Below are 15,628 nucleotides of genomic sequence, written 5' to 3' on the forward strand. Positions count from 1 at the left end.
CCAGGATGGTCTCGATCTCCTGACCTTGTGATCCGCCCGTCTCGGCCTCCCAAAGTGCTGGGATTACAGGCTTGAGCCACCGCGCCCGGCCCACTCTTTCTTCTCTTTACTTTTAAAGACAAGGTCTGGGCCAGGCGTGGTGGCTCATGCCTGTAATCCCAGCACTTTGGGAGGCCGAGGCGGGCGGACCACAAGGTCAGGAGATCGAGACCATCCTGGCTAACGTGGTGAAACCCCGTCTCTACTAAAAATACAAAAAATTAGCCGGGCGTGGTGGTGGGTACCTGTAATCCCAGCTACTTCGGGAGGCTGAGGCAGGAGAATCGCTCGAACCCAGGAGGCAGAGCTTGCAGTGAGCCAAGATTGTGCCATTGCACTCCAGCCTGGGTGACAGAGGGAGACTCCGTCTCAAAATAAATCAATAAAAGACAAGGTCTGACTCTGTCACCCAGGCTGGAGTGCAGTGGCACAGTCTTGATGGCCTCCGCCTCCTGGGCTCAGGCCATCCATCCTCCCCCCTCAGCCTCCCAAGTAGCTGGGGCTGCAAGTGCACATCACCATGCCCGGCTAATTTTTGTATTTTTTGTAGAGAAGGGTTTCACCATCTTGTGTGTGATGGTCTCCAACTTGTGAGCTCAAGCAATCCACCTGTCCCGGCCTCTCAAAGTGCTGGAATTAGAGGCGTGAGCCACCTCACCTGGCCAATTGCCCACTCTTCATGATTTGCCTCCCATGTCCGGTGCCACCTGACAGCCCCCCCCCCCACACACACACACTGTGTTTTCTGACTTCTGCCTCTGCAAGACAAGAAGCCTGTTCTTTTTCTGGATGATCACACCAACTCCTGTTTAGCCCTCAGGCATAGTTGCCAGGGAGCTAAGCAACTGAGCGGCAATTGTGGTCAGGGACACAGTACAAATACTCCAGCCCATTTTTCTGACAACCAGACCGACATCCCTTAGGTTACCGAAAGTTCCAGGTTCCTCACTACAGAGAGTAGTAGCTGTCCAAAATTAAAAACAAAACAAAAAAACAGAAACAGGAATTATCCACCCAGAGACCCAGTTACTGGGTGTGGAAAGTGTGTGTGGGGAGGGGTGGGAGGTGGTTCTCCCTTGCTTCAGTTGGCTTCTGCCTTGCTGTTTTAAGGAATCTTCTCCTTCAGCAAAAGGAGGAGACTTTGGAATTGATTGATTACACAGACTGTGGTATCTGACCCATTGAATTTTAGAAAAACTTCGGATTTAAAGTTTCAGAAATTGCACAGAAAAATTCAGATTTCTGGCTTCTCTGGAAATGATAGATTTGCAGTTCAGGGCTCCCATATCCTCATGGCAATCATAGGCTGCCCCCTTAAGCACAGTCCCAAGAGGTGAAAATGACTTGCATACCCCAGCTGCTTGGGATTATTGAGGATGAAAGTAGAGAGGGGGAGAAATATTGGGGAGTGAATTTTAAGCCAAGGCTTAACATTAGAAGTGGGGTGGGTACAGCCCAGCAGTAGCAGGTGGAGCAGAAGGGCTCCTGGTCGGGGTGAGGATTCCTCCTGAGAACTATACTGTCCAAGCTAGAGGGAAACATGGGATCCACTAGTTCTCAACAAGTGGAACAGGTCACTTCCCATCATGTTGTCCAGGAGCGAGAGAGACTCTTAGGGGGTTGTGCCCTCTCCCCACCCTCAATGCGCAGAGTCTGTGAACCATTTACATCCAGATCATTTGTTAAAACCTGAATTCTGGCCCTGCGCGGTGGTTCATGCCTGTAATGCCAGCACTCTGGGAGGCCGAGGCGGGCGGATCACCTGAGGTCGGGAGTTTGAGGCCAGCCAGATCAACAGAGAAAAACTCTGTCTCTGCTAAAAATACAAAATTAGCTGGGCATGGTGGCGCATACCTGTAATCCCAGCTACTTGGGAGGCTGAGGCAGGAGAATCGCTTGAACCTGGGAGGCAAAGGTTGCGGTAAGCCAAGATTGCGCTGTTGCACTCCAGCCTGGGCAACAAGAGCAAAACTCCGTCTCAAAATAATAATAATAATAATAATAATAAGTAGCTGGGTGTGGTGGCATGCACCTGTAATCCTAGCTACTTGGGAGGCTGAGGTGGGAGAATCGCTTGAACCCGGGAGGCGGAGGTTGCAGTGAGCTGAAATTGTGCCACTGCATTCCAGCTTGGGTGGCAGAGTGAGACTCCGTCTCAAAAAAACAAACCAACCAACTTGAATTATGGGGCCAACTCCAGATGTACTGAGTCAGAATCACTGGGACCCAGGAATCTGTATTTTGGCAAATTGCCCCCATCATTCCCAAGCAGGGTATTTGAAAAACCACTGCCTTAGGGGTTGAAGAAAAGTCTCTGCTGAGGGTGTGTTATTTGAAAAAACCCCTAGTGTGACTCTCATGCAACCCACCAGGGAGGGGAGCAAGCTCCCCAGAAGAATCACTGGTTAAACATTTTCAATTTATAGCAAAGGAAAATTAGGTCCGAAGGATAGAAATAGGAATAGCATTCATTCATTCATTCATTCAGAGACGGAGTCTCGCTCTGTCACCCAGGCGGGAGTGCAGTGGTACAGTCTCCGCTCTCTGCGACCTCCACCTCCCGAGTTCGAGTGATTCTCCTGCCTCAGCCTCCTGAGTAGCTGGGACTACAGGTGTGCATCACCACTCCCAGCTAATTTTTGCATTTTTAGTAGAGACAGGGTTTTGCCATGTTGGCCAGGCTGGTCTCGAACCCCTGATCTCAAGTGATCTCACCTCAGCCTCCCAAAGTGTTGGGATTACAGGCGTGAGCCACTGCGCCCGGCCAGAATAGCATTTATTGAGTACTAACTGTACAGCAGACATTGTAATAAGCAAACGCTTTAATGTTGCCTAATTTAGGGCCAGGTGCAATTGCTCATGCCTGTAATCCCAGCACTTTGGGAGGCTGAGGCATGAGGATCAGTTGAGCCCAGGAGTTCAAGACCAGCCTTGGCAACACAGTAAGACTCCCTCTCTACAAATAATTTAAAAGTTAGCTGGGTGTGGTGGCATGCACCTTTGGTCCCAGCTACTTGGGAGGCTCAGGTGGGAGGATCACTTGAGCCCAGGAGTTTGAGGCTGCAGTAAGCTGTGATTGTGCCACTGTATTCCAGCCTGGGAGACAGAGCTAGATAGACCCTGTCTCCAAAAGAAAAAAAAAAAAACAAACTACAAAAATTGGCTGTGGGTGGTGGCACACACCTGTAGTCCTAACTACTCAGGATGCTGAGACAGAGAATTGCTTGAACCTGGGAGGGGGAGGTTGCAGTGAGCCAGGATCATGCCACTGCACTTCAGCCTGGGCGACAGAGCAAGACTATGTCTCAGAAAAAAAATAAATAAAATTATATATATATACACACACACATATATATATATAAAACACATATGTTATATATATTAGGAGAGATATATATATATATAGCTTAAACCTCACAACTTCATGTTTAATCTCACAACTTAACGAGGTAGGTACCATTAGTATTGTTATTTGAGACGGAGTGTCACTCAGCCACCCAGGCTGGAGTTCAGTGGTGAGATCTTGGCTCACTGCAACCTCCGCTTCCCAGGTTCAAGTGATTCTAGTGCCTCAGCCTCCTGAGTAGCTGGAATGACTGGCAAACACCACCATGGCCGGCTAATTTTTTGTGTTTTTAGTAGAGACAGAGTTTGACTATGTTGGCCAGGCTGGATTATTATTATTAAGACAGGGTCTACCTCTGTCACCGGGTGCAGGATCATGGCCCACTGCAGCCTCAACCTCTTGGGCTCAAGTGACCCTCCCGCCTCAGCCTCCTGAGTAGCTTAGCTGAGACTACAGGGGCCACCTATCACACCGGCCTTTTTTTTTTTTTTTTTTTTTAAAGAGATGGGGTTTCACTATGTTGCCCAGGCTGGTCTCGAACTCCTGGGCTCAGGCAGTCCTCCAGCCTCGGCTCCCCCTGCAAAATGTTGTGATTACAGGCATGAGCCATGTCTCCCAGCCCTAAAGATTTTTTTTTTTTTGAGACAGGGTCTCACTCTGTCATGAAGGCTGGAGTACAGTGGCGCAATCATGGCTCGCTGCAGCCTCAACCTCCCAGCCTCAAGCAATCCTCCCACCTCAACTTCCCAAGTAGCTGGGACTACAGGTGTGCAAAACTAATTTTCTTTTTTCTTCTTCTTTCTTTTTTGTAGAGATAGGGGTTGCATTGTATTGCCCAGGCTCGTCTCGAACTCCTGGGCTCAAGTAATCCTCCCACCTCTAGCCTCCCAAAGTGCTGGGATTACAGGCCTGAGCCACCATGCCCGGCCCCTAAATGATTTCTAAGATGCTAAACAACCCTGACATTGCACGGTCAATCCTCTGGTTCTTTCCCCTCTGACCACACTCTGACCTCTTCTCAGAACATCTCAACCATTTCTCTTTTCTACCTCTGATTCCTCCTTTAATTCCTAAAGCTCTTAGGAAAGAGAGCCCCCTTAGCAAGGAACCCCTCAAAAGCCCCAGGCCCAGAGTGAACCCGGGAGGCGGAGCTTGCAGTGAGCCGAGATAGTGCCACTGCACTCCAGCCTGGGCGACAGAGTGAGACCGTCTCAGAAGAAAAAAGAAAAAGTGTATGTATAACATACATATAATATAGATTATATATATAAGACAATAAATATATATAGCCTAACGCTCAAGGTGTACCCCCCGCATCCCGTTCATTCTGCCTAAGTGCCCAGAGCTGGGGTACCCTCCCAACACCACCCCCTTACAAACATGTAGTAGCCTAACGGAATACTTTTTTTTTTTTTTTTTTGAGACGGAGTCTTGCTCTGCCGCCCAGGCTGGGGTGCAGTGGCCGGATCTCAGCTCACTGCAAGCTCCGCCTCCCAGGTTTACGCCATTCTCCTGCCTCAGCCTCCCGAGTAGCTGGGACTACAGGCGCCCGCCACCTCACCCGGCTACTTTTTTGTATTTTTTAGTAGAGACGGGGTTTCACCGTGTTAGCCAGGATGGTCTCGATCTCCTGACCTCGTGATCCGCCCGTCTCGGCCTCCCAAAGTGCTGGGATTACAGGCTTGAGCCACCGCGCCCGGCCGCCTAACGGAATACTTAAGATCAAAATAACATTCTGCTGTTTTCGGATTTTTACTCACATGATCCTACTTAATCCTCACAATGCACCTGCCGAGGAGAAGCGATTATTATCCCGTTTTACAGAAAGCTCGGAAACAGAACATGGCCCCTTAAATAACCACCAGCTGCTGCTGATGCCAGGCTGAACCTCCGGCTTCCCAGAGCACTATACCCAGCAGTACACTGCAGTCCACCCACTGACATCCACTGGAACCCAGAAAGAAGTGCGTTTTAATCTGCAAGACCTCGGGGCCCTGGGGAGGTGGGGTGGCTAGCACGTGGGTGTTGATTAACTGGAAAACCCGCACCGAGTGTCTTAGAAGTCCTTCACAAAGGCGCGGGGTGGGGAGTGAAGCGGGGGGAGTGGGGCGTGAGACATTAAGAAAAATTGGATTACTGTGTGGTGGGCTGGGTTGCATTAACCATTCCCAACACTATCTCCGGGCAAGTCTCACACCTGATATTCAATAGACATCCCCTGCAGTGGGTGATGTTGGCAGTGGCAGGCGACACATACAATATTTTTAGGGGTCCTTGTTCACACTTCACCTGCACCAGAGGACTTCAGCCCCTGTGGTATTCACTCCTCTTTAGGGCTAATTTGAGGAACTGTCTCAAATTGGAATACAACACCTAGAGACAGGCTGAGGTGGGCATGCTGATCTGTTGAGACGCTTCGGGGACCAGGTTAACTTTACAAGCGCACTGGCTTCCAGAGGGACCCTTCTTATCCTCCTAGCTCAGAGGGAAAAGGGGGGTGGAAGGAGGAGAGGCTGTGGCTCTATCAGGAAAGGGATTCAAGGGTTTACTCTTCGCCCAACGCCCACTTCAGCTGGGGGTTCCTGGAAGAACGGGGCTGTGGAGTATTTCAGAAAACTCCTCCCTCTACTGTCTTCAGGCCCCAGGAGACAAACCTTGTTCCAAGCCTCCTGGTCCCAGTGGCTTCCCTCCCACCGAAATCGAAAGAACCCGAGTCCCAGCCCGACCCCTTGTCTCGCCGAGCCCTGGCTGGGATACCTTGTCCGGGAGGGCAGCACGGCCTCAGTCTAGCCGCCAGACGCACTCCGCAGGCCGCGCGCGCGCTCGAGCCTCGGTGGACTCAGCCGCCAGCCCCGGGAGGCCGCCTCCCTGCGCAGCACCTCCTGCCACCCGCGCGGGCACGTGGGATGTTGACTCGCTGCCCCCGCCTCCTCCTGCTCCGCGTCCCCCGCCCGCGGCTCGGGGCGCGGCGTGGCGCGGCGCGTGGGCGTGCTGCGGGGCGACCATGGCTGTAGACTGTTACCTCCAGTTCCCACAGTAACAATCGAAAGCCACGGTTGCCCTGGAGACGCGGGGGCGGGACGCGCGGACGGCGCCGGCGCGGGGCGGGCTGACGTCAGGGCCGCGGGGGGCCGGGCGGGGCAGTGGGGGATGAGGAGCGCGCGTGGGCCGCCGCCCCTCGCAGTCCCTAGGGACCCGGACGGGGCGGCCCGATGGCGGCGTCTGCGTTGATCAGCACCGCGGACAGCGGCGGCGCGGGCAGCGGGCCGGGGGCGGGGCCCTGAGGGACAGGGACTGGGGGTCCCGGGGCGCGGCGGCGGCCGGGGCCGCGGTCCTGGGGCGGGGCCAGGCGTCGGTGGCCCTGACTGGAGACTGTTACTGAGGGCGGCCCGGGCAGTAAGCAGTCTAGAGCCAAGGTGCCGGCGCGCTGTCCGGGCGGGGTGCCCCGGTCGCCCCAGTTGGGGGCGCTGCTGCTCCGCCTCCCCCGCGTCTCCCGCCCTGTCCCGCCCGGCGCTCGCGACCAGGCACGCGGCCCCTGACGTCAGAGGGCCGTGACGTCAAAGATGTCCCAGAGGGGGCACTTCCGGCGGGGGGCGGGGGCGGGGCGGGCCCTGCCGAGGCCCCGCCCCCCGGTCCTGAGAGGACAGCTCCGCTCGCAGAGGCGGGAAGCCGTGGGCGCCACGGGACCCGCTGGACGGGACCGGCCGGGGAGGGGCGCCCGGCGCCATGCGGGGCGGGGGTCCCAGGAGGGCCGAGGAGGCGGGGGTGGGCGTCCGTCTGTCGCCTGCACCGCCGCTTAGCCGGCCGGGGCAGCGAGGCTGAGTCACCGCGCCGCAGGGAGGGAGAGGAGGGGCGCATCTCCTGGGGCGCCAGCACCTTCGCCCCACTTTCCCGGGAGGATGGCGCAGGAGCCCCAAGAAAGCCAGGGGGGTCTCCGAGGTCGGTCCTCCACTCGATGCTCCTCCGAAGTAGCTGCGTCTCCATCGGGCGCCGGCAGGTGCTGCGCGGGCTCGTGTCGTCTCTGGCCCCGGCTCCACAGCCGCGAGGGGACCCCGGTGCCCCCCGCCCGCCCCCGTCCCCACCCCGGAGGGGCCGCCCCACCCGCCGCCTGCCCGTCCCTTCCTCGCCTTCCCGTCCATGTCCGCACATCTGTCCCTCCGCGGCCGGTCCGTCCCGCTTACCTGGCGGGCCGCGTCGCCACTGCCCGATCGCCTCCCGCAGCCTGGCCGGCGCGGCGGCTTTTATAGGCGCGCGTAGTACTCGTGCGGCGGCTCATTCATGCGGCCGCGGCTCCTACACACTGACGCGCTGCCGACGTCAGCGGGGAATTTAGGAAATGGGAAAAGGGGCTATTTATAGTGGCGAGGCGGGGGGTGGGGACCGAGGCGACCGGGAGGGGAGGAAGGGGCGCGGAAGCAGCGGCGGGGTGGGGGGAGCCGCGCCCCTGCCCCGCTGACAAGGGGTTAATTTTCCGGAACCGCGGGCCAGGGGGCCGGGGAGGCGGCGCTGGGGGGCGCGGCGGGCCCTTCGTGCTTATTCACGCTCTCCTTCCGGAGCCCCGCGGCTCCTGGGGGTCTTCACCTGGCAGCCCCTTCCCCCTCCTCAGTTCCTGGACCTGAGGGCTCTGCCGTCACACCCCGCAAGGCCACTGCGGTGTCGCCACCCTCTTGTCCTGCAGGGTGGGCAGGAGAGCAGGAGAGGAAGCTGGATTCCCTTGGGGGCCTGGGGCGCAGCTAGGGCTGTGGCATCGGGGGCCAGGAGAAGAAGAGCAGGGGAGCCCGAGGTAGCTCAGGAGTCTTTAGCGGAGGAGCCTGGGCCTGGGAGGGAAGGCCCAGCGGGGGTTTGGGTACCACCCAGGAAGTGGAGACCCTAGGGAAGGCAGAGAAGTTGGGGAAGGTGGGCCAACCTCCCCAGAAATGATGAGCAAAGGGATCCTCTATGAGGGAGCTGGGGGAACGCGCCCGAGGTAGGAGTGAGAGGAATGGGCAGCCTCAGCAAGGGAGAGAGGAAAGGCTGTCAGTGCCACGCTCCAGAGCCTGGCAGCTAGGACCCACATTCGGACCATCTGTGGCAGGACGGACGCTCCCAGAGCTCATGTTAGGGTGATAGAAAGTGAAGGAGACCAGCAGTTTGGCCAAGAGGGGCCCCCAGGAGATGAGGAGGACCGTTTCCTGGAGGAGTTAGTGTTCCTGGATGCCAGAATTGGCAGGAGAGCCCATGACTTGTGGGGCAGTTCCCCTGGTTGGGAGCAGGGAAATGCATGGTCCTGGCCCAGCCTGGCTCCATCGAGATGGAGGAAGGGTCTAAATGGGAGGAGAGTGTTCAGACGAGGAGCTGGACCAGGATGGGGAGGGCTGTGCATGGCATGGCCGGAAGAGCGGGGCAGGGAGAGAAGGGTCGAAGAATTAAGTCCACGGGAGGGCAAGGAGGTACTCTCACTGCCTGGGCTGGGGCAGGACTGTGAGACCCTCCTTTACAGATGCAATTAGGGCTTGAGAATGGGGGGTAGGGATAGTAAGATAACTTGGGGAGCTGAAGAATAAAGACTGTGGGTACGGCAGACCCCTGTGGCAGGTTAGCAATGCACCGACTCCACTGCACAAAGATAGAAGGGACGGAGGGGCTCTTTGGAAGTGGGGGGGATCTGACTCTATCAAAAGGAGAAAAGATAAGAGATGGGGTCAGAGAGGCCCTGCATAGTCTGGATTTAGCCTCCTAGAGCTCCCGTTTTCTTGCCGCTAGCCTTTGTCCCACGGGTTCTATTATTCACAAATGCCTTCCTGCGCGGTGGGAGAACTCCTATTCATCCGTCAAAGCCCAGCTCTAGGAGCACTTCTGAGGAGCCTCTCCACCTCCCCTCAGCACTCCGTAACTTCCGTAACTTCCACCTCAGGCCGCCGCACGTCCCTCGGCCAAGATGTCGGGGTCCGACTTCCCTAGAGACCGGCAGCTCCGGAGGCCTCCGTTTTCCTCTTTGGGACCTCACTGCTTCTAAAGTGAGGATGCTATGAGGAGACATGGGAGAGGGCGTGGGTAAGATGGATCCAGAACATGGGGCGGACTCGTTTGGACCGAAGCCTCCGCCAGGCACCGAAGCGGTGAAGTCGCCTGCGCTGCAAAGGGAGCCTCCGGGGGGCGCCCGAGACCTTGGTGTCGCTCGGGGGCCGCTGGTAGCCGCGCCCGCTGCCCCTCGCCGGGTGACTCAGCCGGTACCTCTGGCGGGGCCATGAGGGCCAGAGGACAGCGCGGGGGGCGGCAAGCACGGTTGCTAAGCTCTCCAAGGCCTCAGAGGGACGGGATTCGGGCGCACCTCATCGGTTGCCATGGTAACGCTGCGCCCCAGCCCCTCGCGCTCCGCGGCGGAGGGAGGCGCAGCCAATCAGAAGCGGCGGAGTTCTCGGGGACCCCCCCCCCCTCCACGCCGCGTGTGGGCGGGGGTCAGGAGGTGCGGGGCGGAGGCGGAGCGTGGGCCGCGGAGATCCGGCGTTCGCAGGAGGCTTGGTGCGCGGCGGGGCCGCACGGGGCCACTTCCGGAATAGTAGTGCGGGCAGCGGCGCGCCATTCGGGGTCCCCTTCCTCCCAGAAGAGACGTCACCCACACAAACCTGACCTTCACGTGGGGTGCGGGGCCTTGCGGGGTCCCAGCCGCAGGCGCCCCTGTTGTTTCCTTCGGGCGGGTGGGTTGGAGAAAAAGTTCACGTGGGATTCTTCAAAACGGCGTACATGGGGATTCTAGGGCCCCGGGGTTACTTCTGCGGACCCCCGGAGGCGCTGTCCAGCCATTTCCAGTCGCCCTGATGACTCGTCGTGGGTTCCTTTAGGAGACCCGAAAGTTGAGGGCGGGCTGTGTGGGTAACACCTCTGCCCAGGTTCCCGGAGGGCACCAGGTGGCTGCCCCTGGAGTATCCCAGAGCGCCAGGGCCGCGGGAAGGGGCGGGTGTGCGTCTGGAAACGTGCGCGCCTGCTAGTACCAGTGCCTGGAGAGGGCTGGGGACAAACCGGTTTATGCCGCGCACACCCAATCCATGCGCCTGAGTGAGGGTGGGTGTGCTGGGGAGTGCGTCCAAGTGGACAGTGCTGTGTACAGTAATGTCTACGGAGAGTTCCAGGAGAGCCTGGCTACTCCTGCCCAGGATAACCTCTCCCCCACCACCCGAGTCCGGTGTTTGCGGGCAGGACTTTTCCGAACTGGGGCTGTGAGCCTAGAAATACGTGAACGGGAGCGCTCAGCTCAAAGCCCCAGGGTTTCCGGGGCTCGCTTGTGCGGGGTCGGGGTCCCTGGTGGGCACAGGTGGGAGGGCGAACCTGCGGATGGGGTGGGCCCGGGCCCCTCCCCGCCGGCTCAGCATCTGTGCGCCTCCAGCTCAGGTGCGCGGGAGGAAGGCAGCGCCTGCCCCGCAGAGCCCCGCGCGCCCGCGAGGTGGCGCTATAGCCGCAGCAGCGCCCGCCGGCCCGGGCCGCTCCAGATAAGAGTGTGCGGAAAGCGCGGCGGGGCTGAGACGCGACCAGGACGCGGGGAGGACGGACCAGCAGGACAGACCGACCGGGGGCCCGGCGGGCGGAGGGCAGCGCAGCCACATCCCCCCTGGATCCGCCGGCAGCCGGGCCCGGGGCTTTCGACATGCCCCCCAGGTGGGTCCTCGAGCCGGGGACCGGGAGGGACGGGGGCCCGAGACAGCCCGGTCCTCGTGCGTCGGCCGCCTCGGGCGCATCCTCTGGCGCGGGTGCCCCATCGCGGCTGGCGGCTGGCGTTCAGGGCTCCGGGTGTCGTCCCTGTCGGACTCGGGACCGCCGGGCCGCGGCTCCGCGCCGGGTTCACGGCGGGGTCAGCGGCCCGGGGCCGGCTGTGCCCGCACATGGGCTGGAGAGGCGAGGGGAAGGGAAGGGAAGGGGAGCTGGCGGGCGGGGCTGGCAGGGGCGCTGCCCTGGCACAGCTCGGGGCCTGGCAGCGGCGGGTGGGGCATCGGCTAAGGGCTGCCACCGCCGCGGGGAGGGGAGCCCGGCCCTCCGGGGCCGCAGGTAACGGGCCGCGGGGCCCCGCGGGCCAGGAGGGGAACGGGGTCGGGCGGGCGAGCAGCGGGCAGGGGAGCTCAGGGCTCGGCTCCGGGCTCTGCCGCCGGATTTGGGGGCCGCGAGGAAGAGCTGCGAGCCGAGGGCCTGGGGCCGGCGCACTCCTCCCGCCCTGTCTGCAGTTGGAAAACTTTTCCCCAAGTTTGGGGCGGCGGAGTTCCGGGGGAGAAGGGGCCGGGGGAGCCGCGGAGGGAGGCGCCGGGCCCGCGCGTGTAGGGCCCAGGCCGAGGCCGGGACGCGGGTGGGGCGCAGGCCCGGGTCAGGGCCGCAGCCGGCTGTGCGCCGTGCCCGCCCGGGGCGCTGCCCCCTCCCTCCCCTGGGAGCTGCGTGGCTCCCCCCTCCCCCCCACCTGCTTCCTGCCTCAGCCTCCTGCCCCGATATAACGCCCTCCCCGCGCCGGGCCCGGCCTTCGCGCTCTGCCCGCCACGGCAGCCGCTGCCTCCGCTCCCCGCGCGGCCGCCGCCCGGGCCCCGACCAAGGGTTGACAGCCCCCGGCCAGGGCGGCGCCAGGGCGGGCACCGCGCTCCCCTCCTCCGAATCACTTCCCCCAACTGGGGCAACTTCTCCCGAGGCGGGAGGCGCTGGTTCCTCGGCTCCCTTTCTCCCTACTTGGGCAAACTTTTCCGCCCTGAATGACTTTTCCTGAAGCGGACATTTTACTTAAATCGGGTAACTGTCTCCCAAAGGGTCACTTCGCCTGAACAGTCTTCTCCTCGGAAGCCCCAGCACCCAGCCAGGTGCCCTGGGGCATGCAGGCCGGCCTGGCCTCCCCTCCACCGGCGGTCGCTCACCTCCCGCTCCTTCTCCTGGTCCGGGCGGGCCGGCCTGGGCTCCCACTCCAGAGGGCGGCCGGTCCTTCGCCGGTGCCCAGGCCGCAGGGCTGATGCCCCCGCTCAGCTGAGGAAGGGGAACTGGAGGGGGAGAAGTGCCGGGCAGGGGGCAGGCGGCCAGGGCGCCGCACGGCTCTCACCCGGCCGGTGTGTGTCCCCGCAGGAGAGTGTGCTGGGCAGACGATGCTGGACACGATGGAGGCGCCCGGCCACTCCAGGCAGCTGCTGCTGCAGCTCAACAACCAGCGCACCAAGGGCTTCTTGTGCGACGTGATCATCGTGGTGCAGAACGCCCTCTTCCGCGCGCACAAGAACGTGCTGGCGGCCAGCAGCGCCTACCTCAAGTCCCTGGTGGTGCATGACAACCTGCTCAACCTGGACCATGACATGGTGAGCCCGGCCGTGTTCCGCCTGGTGCTGGACTTCATCTACACCGGCCGCCTGGCTGACGGCGCAGAGGCGGCTGCGGCCGCGGCCGTGGCCCCGGGGGCTGAGCCGAGCCTGGGCGCCGTGCTGGCCGCCGCCAGCTACCTGCAGATCCCCGACCTCGTGGCGCTGTGCAAGAAGCGCCTCAAGCGCCACGGCAAGTACTGCCACCTGCGGGGCGGCGGCGGCGGCGGCGGCGGCTACGCGCCCTACGGTCGGCCGGGACGGGGCCTGCGGGCCGCCACGCCGGTCATCCAGGCCTGCTACCCGTCCCCGGCCGGGCCTCCGCCGCCGTCTGCCGCGGAGCCGCCCTCGGGCCCCGAGGCCGGGGTCAACACGCACTGCGCCGAGCTGTACGCCTCGGGACCCGGCCCGGCCGCCGCACTCTGTGCCTCCGAGCGCCGCTGCTCCCCGCTCTGTGGCCTGGACCTGTCCAAGAAGAGCCCCCCGGGCTCCGCGGCGCCAGAGCGGCCGCTGGCTGAGCGCGAGCTGCCCCCGCGCCCGGACAGCCCTCCCAGCGCCGGCCCCGCCGCCTACAAGGAGCCGCCGCTCGCCCTGCCGTCCCTGCCGCCGCTGCCCTTCCAGAAGCTGGAGGAGGCCGCACCGCCTTCCGACCCGTTTCGCGGCGGCAGCGGCAGCCCGGGACCCGAGCCCCCCGGCCGCCCCGACGGGCCTAGTCTCCTCTATCGCTGGATGAAGCACGAGCCGGGCCTGGGTAGCTATGGCGACGAGCTGGGCCGGGAGCGCGGCTCCCCCAGCGAGCGCTGCGAAGAGCGTGGTGGGGACGCGGCCATCTCGCCCGGGGGGCCCCCGCTCGGCCTGGCGCCGCCGCCGCGCTACCCTGGCAGCCTGGACGGGCCCGGCGCGGGCGGCGACGGCGACGACTACAAGAGCAGCAGCGAGGAGACCGGCAGCAGCGAGGACCCCAGCCCGCCCGGCGGCCACCTCGAGGGCTACCCATGCCCGCACCTGGCCTATGGCGAACCCGAGAGCTTCGGTGACAACCTGTACGTGTGCATCCCGTGCGGCAAGGGCTTCCCCAGCTCTGAGCAGCTGAACGCGCACGTGGAGGCTCACGTGGAGGAGGAGGAAGCACTGTACGGCAGGGCCGAGGCGGCCGAAGTGGCCGCTGGGGCTGCCGGCCTAGGGCCCCCTTTTGGAGGCGGCGGGGACAAGGTGGCCGGGACACCGGGTGGCCTGGGAGAGCTGCTGCGGCCCTACCGCTGCGCGTCGTGCGACAAGAGCTACAAGGACCCGGCCACGCTGCGGCAGCACGAGAAGACGCACTGGCTGACCCGGCCCTACCCCTGCACCATCTGCGGGAAGAAGTTCACGCAGCGTGGGACCATGACGCGCCACATGCGCAGTCACCTGGGCCTCAAGCCCTTCGCGTGCGACGCGTGCGGCATGCGGTTCACGCGCCAGTACCGCCTCACCGAGCACATGCGCATCCACTCGGGCGAGAAGCCCTACGAGTGTCAGGTGTGCGGCGGCAAGTTCGCACAGCAACGCAACCTCATCAGCCACATGAAGATGCACGCCGTGGGGGGCGCGGCCGGCGCGGCCGGGGCGCTGGCGGGCTTGGGGGGGCTCCCCGGCGTCCCCGGCCCCGACGGCAAGGGCAAGCTCGACTTCCCCGAGGGCGTCTTTGCTGTGGCCCGCCTCACGGCCGAGCAGCTGAGCCTAAAGCAGCAGGACAAGGCGGCCGCGGCCGAGCTGCTGGCGCAGACCACGCACTTCCTGCACGACCCCAAGGTGGCGCTGGAGAGCCTCTACCCGCTGGCCAAGTTCACGGCCGAGCTGGGCCTCAGCCCCGACAAGGCCGCCGAGGTGCTGAGCCAGGGCGCTCACCTGGCGGCCGGGCCCGACGGCCGGACCATCGACCGTTTCTCTCCCACCTAGAGCGCCCCTCGCCAGCCCGCTCTGTCGCTGCTGCGCGGCCCTGGCCCGCACCCCAGGGAGCGCTGGGGGCGGCGCAGGCCAGCCGTGCCCGGGACAACTGCAGCGTCGCCGCGGTGGCGGCTCCACCTCTCGGCGGCCTCACCTGGCCTCACTGCTTCGTGCCTTAGCTCGGGGGTCCGGGGAAAACCCCGGGACGGGGGTGGGACGGGGTAAGGGAAATTTATATTTTTGATATCAGCTTTGACCAAAGGAGACCCCAGGCCCCTCCCCGCCTCTTCCTGTGGTTCGTCGGCCCCCTCCCCCGGCTCCGCGCTGCTCTTAGGCGGGGAGGGGTGTCACTGTCGGGGCGCTCCTAGCCCTACCTCCGGCCCTTGCGACCACACCCATTCTCACTGTGAATCTCCCCGCTGGGGTCGGAGCATCGGGCAGAGTTGGGGAGTGGGGAGGGGACTGAGCCGGCCGGAGGGCCCCCCGCACCCCCACTCCCACCCACCCCGGGACTGATAATGTGAAGTTCCTCATTTTGCACAAGTGGCACTAGCCCCAGGGCCAACCCTTCCTTCCTCAACCACCAAGGGCGGGGAGTTCTGGAGTCAAGAGGGCGAAGAGCCCTGGCCTGCCAGGTCTCCCACTCCCGCGGTGCCCCCTTCCCTTCCCTTCCCTGGGGCCCCGGACCATATTTATTGCATGCGCCCCGGCGGCCCCGCCATCCCGAGCCCAGGTTGGGCTGGGCTGGAACGCGGTCTCTTTAGCTCCCTCCTCTTCGTTTGTATATTTCCTACCTTGTACACAACAGGCTCTTTCCAGAGCCGCTTCCATTTTCTATACTCGAACCAAACAGCAATAAAGCAGTAACCAAGGACCCCGACCCCGCTGCTCTCTTCTGCCTCTGCACAAGGACCTGGATGGGCTGCGCCCGCTGGGTGGAGTGGCCAGAAAGGGCCGCCCTCAATGCAGGTGCAGAGGCTTGGACCTGCCTCCCTCCCCAGTCCCAGAAACAGATCAGCAAGAGGTC

General features: G+C 62.4%; 2 protein-coding genes across 3 annotated transcripts; one reads left to right on the forward strand and one right to left on the reverse strand.

Moving 5' to 3' along the window:
• Positions 1–5,126: 5,126 nt before the first annotated feature.
• Positions 5,127–7,534, reverse strand: LOC141408884 (uncharacterized). Its single transcript, XM_074021139.1, has 2 exons — positions 6,967–7,534; positions 5,127–6,920 (listed from the first exon to the last, which is right to left on the reverse strand). Exons 1-2 carry the CDS (start codon positions 7,532–7,534, stop codon positions 6,172–6,174), a joined length of 1,317 nt encoding a protein of 438 aa, XP_073877240.1. The 3' UTR covers positions 5,127–6,171.
• A 3,347-nt stretch (positions 7,535–10,881) lies between these two features.
• HIC1 (HIC ZBTB transcriptional repressor 1) lies at positions 10,882–15,475 on the forward strand. 2 transcript variants are annotated; one of them, XM_005582474.4, is made up of 2 exons: positions 10,882–11,017; positions 12,449–15,475. In XM_005582474.4, the coding sequence occupies exon 2, from the start codon at positions 12,469–12,471 to the stop codon at positions 14,611–14,613; it is 2,145 nt and encodes a 714-aa protein (XP_005582531.3). In that variant the 5' UTR covers positions 10,882–11,017; positions 12,449–12,468; the 3' UTR covers positions 14,614–15,475. The 2 variants fall into 2 exon arrangements, with proteins under 2 accessions (XP_005582531.3, XP_005582530.1); XM_005582473.4 differs by lacking the exon at positions 10,882–11,017 and adding an exon at positions 11,863–12,124.
• Positions 15,476–15,628: the final 153 nt, after the last annotated feature.

This window comes from Macaca fascicularis, chromosome 16 (genome assembly GCF_037993035.2).
Source record: "Macaca fascicularis isolate 582-1 chromosome 16, T2T-MFA8v1.1".
NCBI lineage: Eukaryota > Metazoa > Chordata > Mammalia > Primates > Cercopithecidae > Macaca > Macaca fascicularis.

Bases quoted from the DNA above. Each gene is read 5' to 3' on its own strand.
- HIC1 (XM_005582473.4), top strand. From the start codon at position 12,088: ATGACTTTTCCTGAAGCGGACATTTTACTTAAATCGG. The intron at 12,125-12,448 runs GTAACTGTCTCC...GTGTCCCCGCAG, and splicing joins GGACATTTTACTTAAATCGG to GAGAGTGTGCTGGGCAGACG.
- LOC141408884 (XM_074021139.1), bottom strand. From the start codon at position 7,534: ATGTGCGGACATGGACGGGAAGGCGAGGAAGGGACGGGCAGGCGGCGG. The intron at 6,921-6,966 runs GTGCCCCCTCTG...CTCTGACGTCAG, and splicing joins GCCCCCGCCCCCCGCCGGAA to GGGCCGCGTGCCTGGTCGCG.